Source organism: Camponotus floridanus, unplaced genomic scaffold, assembly GCF_003227725.1.
Source record: "Camponotus floridanus strain SB8 unplaced genomic scaffold, Cflo_v7.5 scaffold152, whole genome shotgun sequence".
In the NCBI taxonomy this organism is placed as follows: Eukaryota; Metazoa; Arthropoda; class Insecta; order Hymenoptera; family Formicidae; genus Camponotus; species Camponotus floridanus.
Window position 1 is genome coordinate 654,277 of NW_020229273.1, and position 9,525 is coordinate 663,801.

The 9,525-nt window shown below is 25.7% G+C and overlaps 1 protein-coding gene across 1 annotated transcript; it reads right to left on the reverse strand.

Moving 5' to 3' along the window:
* Window positions 1-4,388: 4,388 nt before the first annotated feature.
* On the reverse strand, window positions 4,389-5,280 carry LOC112637323 (mevalonate kinase-like). Its single transcript, XM_025406764.1, has 3 exons — window positions 5,161-5,280; window positions 4,793-5,042; window positions 4,389-4,646 (listed from the first exon to the last, which is right to left on the reverse strand). Exons 1-3 carry the CDS (start codon window positions 5,202-5,204, stop codon window positions 4,389-4,391), a joined length of 552 nt encoding a protein of 183 aa, XP_025262549.1. The 5' UTR covers window positions 5,205-5,280.
* Window positions 5,281-9,525: the final 4,245 nt, after the last annotated feature.

A 9,525-nucleotide genomic window follows, 5' to 3' on the forward strand; every position in this document is an offset into this window, starting at 1 on the left:
TTCTTGAATGGAAAAGAAAATCTTGGATAGAAAATAACATTTTTAAATCAAAGATTATATATACGAAACAATGAACGCGTTAGTTTTAGTATATAAGTTTTGATTTAACACTTATTTTTTTTCTGTGCACGATGTGATCCTGCTTGAACTCCGGTATCATTTCCTCAAAGTACATCGAAATTCGTTCCAATTCTTCCGGAATAAATTCATTGTGGTCATCTTTCTGCAGACACGACCAACGTGAAAAGCATCCTGTGAGACATATCGGGAACTGATGCAGCGTTCGTTGTTAATCGCTAGGTCAAATGAAAAGATTATATAACGAGTTTCTCATTTTGGGTGATAACCCATAAGAGGAAAAAGATAATTTGTAAGCTAACTCTCTACTCAAATGTTCTCCATAAACCGTTTCAGCTGATAAAATATTCCACGAGTCTAAGGAAAGCGGGATAATTATCGATCACCAAATGAAAATTCTCGCCGGAAGTAAAGCTTACAATCATTTGTAAAGGTATGTCTAACAATATACCGACCTTAGGCAACTCTATCCTAACGATTCCTGGCTCTAGAGGTAGTTTGTAGAAATTGATCGTGATACGAAGATTTAAGAGGCCACAACTTGTTTTCCACACATCACTGTATGCTCTTCGCATAAGAAAACTCTACGCGATGCCGAAATTTGGAATGTAATCATACTTTCTGCGTATCTCTACTTTGTCAAAAGATGCACTGTTCGTTATAAAATTTTAAATCCGCAACTTTTAGAGATAGATATTAGAAAATGTATTTTTATGTATACAATTTGATGTGAAAAAAAGTCATCGAGAAAATAATCGTTTAATAAGTTGAAGGCGCGTAACATAATGCGTTAAATATGTATAACAAAAGTAACGTGTCACTAATACATTATTGAATTATACCGATACAAGACAAAAAAGTTCACTTAGATCCAGTCGGATTCTAATTCTTTCCAATTGTTTTTATTCTCTGCGAACTAAAATCTTCTGAATTCTCTATCATAATTCGTCTTCGCTACTTCTATCAGAATTGCACAAGTTTGAGAGAATACAATATATTTACTATTAAAAAACTATTAAAATTATTAATATCATAGAAAAAGAGGAGCTACTAATAATACAAATTATTTAAGACGTTATCGCTAGGTTTTGATGTTGTTCAAGCCGCGTTTCGATCATGACTGATTTTGTCTCGTGAAATTCTCAAGCAAGCGAACCAAAATATTGACTACATGGTCGAAGTTTTTCAAGAAGGATCGTACTAAATATTTACTATTTTTACATAATCTGACATCATATGTTATTTGCAATGTTAAATTCAAACAAATTGTCACATATTATATAAATTGCATTGATACAATTTACCTACATTTTTATTATCACAGTTTTACATATATATGTATCTAAGAAAAATATTCTTTGACGTCGATTATTATATAATTAGGATGTATCATAAAAGATAGTATTAGCTGTGTTTTGAATTATATTGTTTACCTGTTTAATGTAATTATATAATTTTGATACACAAGAATAAGCAGCGCTATCGTTATTTTACAAATAGCATTATGTAAATTCGATTAAATAAAATGCATCATCAACTCCGGCTCGAAAGTCAAAATCCGAAGCAGGATGATGATACTTTTTTACTAACTTTACTTACAATTAGATGAAATTCTAAACTATAAAGAAATAAAGGTAAAACATAAAAATAATTTTTTTTTCTTTTGAGCTTTATCTTTACGCAATATACAAGTCTATATATAATTGTAGTTTACGTAATAATATATAAATATTTATATTATATATAATATATCACAATGTACGTAATAATATAAATATTTTTCATAATATAATGCTGCGACACATATCGCGAACAATGTCGAACTGCCAAAATTAGCGTATTTGTGTAGCCGAGCGCACGTGAAAAGATTTTATATTGAATTGCTCTTGATGAGCAATGTAAAGAAACAGGAAAAGAAATGTTTGCAAACTGTATCTCTGCTCATATGCGCCCCATAAAACGTTTAAGGTGATAAAATATTGCACATGATTATGCAATACAATATCGTTTTCAATCAGAGGAAGAAAATTATCAGTAAAAAAGAAATTTAGAATTAATTCCAAAGATAATTTCAATGATAGGTTTACTTCAGGGAACTCAATGTTAATAATGTTTCTTAGATCATCAATTAATTCAACGAATTTAAAAGTGGTACGAAGATCTAAACTGGTTGCCACAACATGTTTTCCGTACATCATCACGTGTTTATCACATATCATCATTTTACCTAGTGCGGAAATGTATTCTCATGTTATACCACTCTATGCGTCTCGGTCCTGACTGATTTTATTTCAACAATAATAATGTTTTCAAGGCGCGAACTTTAATATCGATGTTAAAGTTTCTTAATGCTTTCATCAAAAGTCATTCAAACGTATATGTAATATATAAATATATTTATATATATTTGTAAATAATCAGAAAATAATTAAATGCATCATTTTTTATTAAAATTATCTCATTCGCATTGACATAATGTACGTGATATTTAAGCAATATTACAATATATGTACACAATATCTATTACAAATAAAAATTTACTTTAACTTTGTTAATCAATATGAAGGATAAAGATAATCGAAAATGCAACACCTACATTATTCAAACTACATGGTTTAACTATATTGTTAGTATTTAATCATATAATTTTGACGTAAATGATAAATAGCGTTATGTTTGTTATTTTACAGATCGCATTTGTACATACATAAAACTCAATAATACGTATCATGGTACGGAGCAGGATATAATTTTACCTCTTCCTATTTACTTTTTTAAAAATAAATAAATTTTCAATATATAAAACTGAAAACAAAAATGAAAAAAAGGTGATTAATATTTTTTGCTTTATCTCTATTTATTGTACAATTCTAATTTTCTTATAATAATACATAAAAGTATTTTATGTCATAGCAAAATAGTCATTTTCCATATTATTGCAGAACGCATTATTATTAAAAATCGCAAAATCGAAATTTTCTATTACTTTATAATTTTTATATAATTAATAAATTATTCACATATTAATTATATACTTATATATAATTTTTATATATTTATATATAATTAATATTTATATTTATATATCATTATTTTTCTATAATTATATAAATCATATAATTATATTTTATATAAATTTGTAATACATGTATTTATAATTATATTTATATACATATATGTATAATTGTGATAATATATATGTACATATAATTATTTATATAATTATATATATATAATTATAACTCATATATAATGATAAATTATGATTTTAAATATATTAAAAAATTTATAAATTATAAATTTATAATAAGTTATAAATAATTCATATATTTATTCGAAACTTTATCACTATTACGATTTCTGTTGTTTTACTAAATCCGTGTTAAGTAATAATAAAGGAATAGATAATTTCTTTTAGCAATTTATTAAAATAAGCTTCTTATTGTCATTTTATGAGCTTATTAGCTCTTTTCATATGTCATTTTATTCGACAGTGATAAAATATATCAAAAATGGTCTCTTTTATTATTATGGATTAATAATATAATAAATACATGTATAACCAAACTATATGTCTAAAATTATATCATATTTAATAATTGATCATAAATATAAAATGTATTTCATAATTTGCTTTCACGAACTATTGTATACATAACATTGTTATTTGTTAGAAAATGGAAAATGAGTCGAAAAACCTTAAACTACGCAGCAGAGAAAATATAGTCACGCGCATTATTAACCGTAGCTATGAACATTATCCGCCTAAAAAACAATATCCAATGAATTTTATTTCATGAATTCTATTTTACTAATTCTTTATTAATCATTACGAAAAAAATAATTTAGTACTAATTTAGTACTAATCTAGTACTAATTGACCCATTTTTTATTCAGTAATAGCATTATGTAATTTATAAACTTGAATTATGAATCCTATGTATATCTATTAATTTGCGAACTGAAAAAGACTGCGATATGTTTTATCGCCTCGCATTATTATCTTGGCAACATCTTTGTTCAATTTGCACTTTCGAAATAAAGGGATAGCATACGAAAGAAGAAACTAATATCGACGTATTCGACATATTTTAGAATATTCAAATAGTCCTCATTTTGAACTTCGTAATTTAATACGGTGTCAATCACAAACAACAAACTTTAAATAAAAGAATATGTTAAACAAAAGTGCATGTTGTTCTTTGAAACAGTACTTGAATTAGTAATTGCGCCACAATTTTGTTTACATTTATTGTTAGCTATTGTTATTATTTATTTATTTATATAATTATAAATCGATAAATTTAATATTAATCCTCAATTCTTATTTCGTCACAACTTATGCTAGTTATCGTAACAGGAAAATTGGACTCTAGGTGTGCGGAAATATTACCAATTTCTTCTTCTGAAATACCCGGTCGTAGCAAAATATATGCAAATTTCCTTTCACCAATACCTGTAAGTTTTCCCACGTAACCATAAACGTATGCAATATCGGAAATATCATTCAATTTTTCATTCGACAAATTTAACTCAGATAGCACATGTTGATTCATTTGAATGTAATTCTATAAAGTATTAAAATATATAAATTAAAAAACAATACTGCATTTGTATCGGATAATTATATTTGCACATCTTTTAGATGATATTACACAAAAACATTATACAACGAAGTAATATTGTCGCTTGTAAAGAAGTGAAAAAAATATACCTGTAATATATCGAACTGATCATCTAATGCTAACTTTGTTGAAATATTATTTGATATTTCATCTATTGCAGCCAAATAGCGATCGATAATCTCGGGATGAAAATGTTTTATTTGTGCCACATATTCTATTTGTTTGTACTTATTCTGGCAAACAGTCGAATCGATCAAAAGAATTCTCTTTTCTGGCGTTAATAAAGAGGATCTATTGTAAGCTAAGTAGTTAAGCAATTGACACCTTGCAGCTATGTTACTGTTTAAACATACAGAAATGTCCATTATATACTTAACGTTACATATAGGTTTCCTGCATTCCACGGCAGATGTCCCAATTAGTAGTAATTCATCAAAACTAAATTCATTATGATCACCTCTCTGTAGACGCGACCAATGTAGAAAGCATGCCGCGACACATACCGCGAACGATGTCGTGCTGCCAAGACCAGCGTTCATCGGTATTTCCGTCTTCACGTATACGCAAAAAGATCTTATATCGAGTTGCTCTCGATGAACGATATTAAAAAGTGAGACAAAAAACATTTGTAAACTAAATCTTTGCTCATATGTACTCTACATACCGTTGGCGGTAATAAAGTACTGCACATATTTAAACAAGCGGACACTATTCGTGCCAATAATATCATAATTATGGAGGAAATTTTTAACTAATTCCAAAGGTAAATTCAATGATAAACCAACATCAGGGAATTCTATCTTACAAATGTCTCTTAATAATTTATATTTAATTAATTCGGCGAATTTAAGCGTAGTACGATGATTTAAATTGGTCATCCCAAAGTTTTTCCATATATCGCTGCATACTCTCCGCTTAAGATAATTCTACCCGGTGCGGAAATCTTAAATTCAATCAACCTTTTTATGAACAAGAACATTTGCTTTTTCAAAGAAATGAAAGTTGCAAACAGTATCGTTCAACAGTAGAACGCAGAAAAGTAAATTTGCGTGCCTTCTATTTATTAAAACCATGTAAAATGTATTTGCTACGTAAGATGTATTCATAAGTATTCATATGACGAAGATATGATATATTTGTCGCTCCTTATCACTCTGCACAAATGTATAATATGAGTTACAGATTTATAACAAAAAGAAATTCGTCATCAATACTTATTATCAAATTGATATACTTACACAAGGAATATATTTAATCAAATTCTCGATTTTCTGCTCTTCCTTTATCAGCAGATTAATCGTAATTGATTTCTTCTTCCCAAGGTTTCATATAAATCGGAATGATACATTTTCATCTATTGAATCCTTATCATAGACCAAATAAAATAGTTACTGACAATAAAAATTTGAAACGTTCGTTCTCGCGCAAGATAACGTTTATAATTTCTTGTTGTATACGTTTCGATCGTTTTTGATTTTTCCTAAATATAATAAAAATGCCTCGAAATCATAATTCTAAATATGAACTTCAATGTCAAATTTTCTCAATATTTTCATAAGAAATTATTAAAACAGACATAATTATAAAAATAATACATTACTTTCAATGTTATGAACAAATTGTCATTATCTTACTGTATTTAAAATAATATTTCATATATAGCAATTTTACAATATGCACGACTTTTGCATATATACATGTAAATATGTTTAAGTACATGCATGTAATATTTTATACGGAAAAAATAAAAAAATATGTGTATATACACAATATATACACAAATACTGTTTATTGAATTATGTCATTTAATTTTATTTCATTTTATAATTTTACCGCAAAAACTTAACTATGCTATTTTTATTGTTTTATATAGATTGCGTTGCATCAAATTTAATATAATTAATTAAATAAGATGTAATATTAACTTCAATGTCTCAAAAGATAATTCGAAATGGTTTTATTTTTTTTTTCTGTTGACCTTTGTTACGAAATCTTACTCTCATAAAACTAAAGATAAAAACAAGAATGTGCAATACCGACCGTTTAAGGTGATAAAACATTGCACGTGTCTCTAAAGAACAGAATAGAAACATCGATAACTAAATTAAAATTCTCGTCGGAAATGAAGTTTGCAATCATTTGTAAAGATATGTCTAACGATATATGGACATCAGGAAATTCTATCTTAATGATTTTGACTCTAGAGATAATTGGTGGAATTTGAGCGTGATACGAAGATCTATTCCGCTCGCTATAATATGTTTACCATATATTGCCAAAGATTTTCCGTATAAAATAACTCTGTCTGGTGCAGAAACTTTAAATTCAATCTTTTCTAATTTTTTAGCTTCGTCCATTTTTTCTTATGAATAAAAATCTCTACTCTCCAAAAAGATCAATAAGTATTAAATAATTAGTCGTAAGAGATAAACCTGAATATTGGAGTTCTTCTATTGAGATTTATCAGAATTATAATAATATTTATTATTAATTATAATAATATTATAATAATATTTATGTAACATGAAGAAAGTTACCGAGACCGTAGACCATAGATATTTATCGCTCCTTTTCCATTTTATATAAATAGAAATGCGTTGGCTATGTGTGACAAAAATAATTTCTTTAATGTCGAATTTGTATTCTACTCAAAAAATACACTTATAATTTAATCAGATTTCCATTCTCTTCGTTTTTACGTTGTTTTTTGTTGTTAACAGAAATCATAAATTGCCATTGTTCCTACTTTTATGCTTTACATACAAAAAAAGTTTATTAATAGATTTTAATTGTAACTATTAAAATTTTATAACACATATGGGCAAAGCGAAAAAAAAAATATGAAATGATACGACATTCGTTTTCGCACAAAACATTCTTTATATTTCGAGTCGTACAATTTCAATCCTAAAAAAATTACGTTTTCAAAAGAAGGTAAAAAAAAGAAGTCGAGTCATCTCAGTAGTAAAACATTATTGTATAAAACTATTTTACAAAAAATGATTTTAATAAAAAATTGCTGTATTAAAAAAAATTGTGTAAAATAGTTGTCATAACAATCTACAAAAATTAATGATATATTTAAATAGAAAATTACGTCGAGAATAAAATATTTATTTCAAGATTTATAAATTTGACATTGACTAAAGCATTTTTAGTTTTTTAAGATATAAAATTAATAATTAATTTAAAAAATTTTTAAAAGTCAGATTTTGAGCAATATTTAAAAAATTTGAGCAATAATTAAATTTATTAATCTCAAAATATATCCGATTTATTAGCTATTGACGAAGCTGAGGTCATAGTCTAGTTTCTCGTTAAAAACATTATCTTTTACATATACTATATTTAAATCAGATTGATATATTTGCATCTCATTGTTATAAATAAAAGATCAGTTTACAATACACTATTTTTTTACATATGTAGAAATGTTTCAGACAATCACAAAGAGAATGTAATTTTAATCAAAATAAATATAATTTTATACATAATCTCAAAATAATAAATATAATTTTAATCTCAAAATAATAAATATAATTTTATACATAATCTCAAAATAAATATAATTTTATACATTACATTGTAAATGTTTATATATTACGGGATCAAGTGCGCAAAAGCAAAAAACACTTGCGTAATAAGAATGCGTAATAACATAGAAAAATAATACTGACATAACGTTTGTATAAACACACAGTATTAGTTTCCTCTTAGATCTTGAGCTAAAAAGAAGTACAGACTTATAATCTTTTGCTTTAAAAAAAATTCTTTATAAGATTCTTTTTTTTTCTAGAAAGGTATTCTATTCTCTTTCGTTCTCTTTTCTTCGATTATCTTTTTGTATTTAATTACATTATATTTATATAAAGCTTAATAAATTGTGATTAATTGTGAAACGATATCTGCTATGAGTATCAAATATTTTGACCACATATTATTGATTCAATATTAAGTGCTGCGATAGTAAGTATCGAAATCTTATTATTTCTCATATTATTATCATATACTTGAGATTTATATTTTGTTTTTTATTTTTTTAAAAACACAAAGTAAGTTGTGCATAGTTAAAATATGATTTAATAAAAAACTCATTAAAAAAAGAACGAATATTTTATGGTGAAATGTTTTTTTTCATTGTCTTGATTTTTTCAAATTAAGCGTATTATATAAAAATATAGCAAATAATTAAGTAATACTTAATATATCGTTAAAATAAGATTCAATATCGTTAAAAAAACAAAAATTATTATTATTACAATTAAGCAATAAAATTTTTTAAGAATATTATTGAAATACGATAAAGAAATGGAATATAAACAATTTATTGCGGTTTTCGTAAATCTCTCTTTCCAAGAAACGTAAATTCCATGTTTGAAAGAGTTAAAATATTAACGGAAAGATTCTCATTGATATTGATTTTATATTCGAGTTTGTGCAATGATATATATTTATATACTAACCGTCTTGATATCAGTAAAGTGCGAATATCAATTTAAAAATGTAACTGTACATAATATGAAATTTATATACTAATCGTCATGATATCATCAATAATGCATTTTTAATAAATACTCTCGGTTAGGTAAAAAATAAATATAATAATAATGATAAATTAAATAATAATGATATAATCATGTTAATGATATCTTTGTCAATGTATATGAATTCCAATGTGAATCTATTTAAAAAAATAATAATTTATATATTTATACATATTCATAACTTAAACTATTCAACATATTACAGGTGACGAAAATGGACTTAATCTCTTTAATAATATGCACCCTATTTGTTGTTTTAATAATCCCCACAATTATAT

Coding starts and splice junctions, on each gene's coding strand:
- LOC112637323 (XM_025406764.1), bottom strand. CDS start 5,204: ATGTGTCGCGGCATGCTTTCTACATTGGTCGCGTCTACAGAGAG. Junction 5,043..5,160: donor TTGGTCGCGTCTACAGAGAG/GTGATCATAATG, acceptor ATGTTTAAACAG/TAACATAGCTGCAAGGTGTC. Junction 4,647..4,792: donor ATCAGTTCGATATATTACAG/GTATATTTTTTT, acceptor AATACTTTATAG/AATTACATTCAAATGAATCA.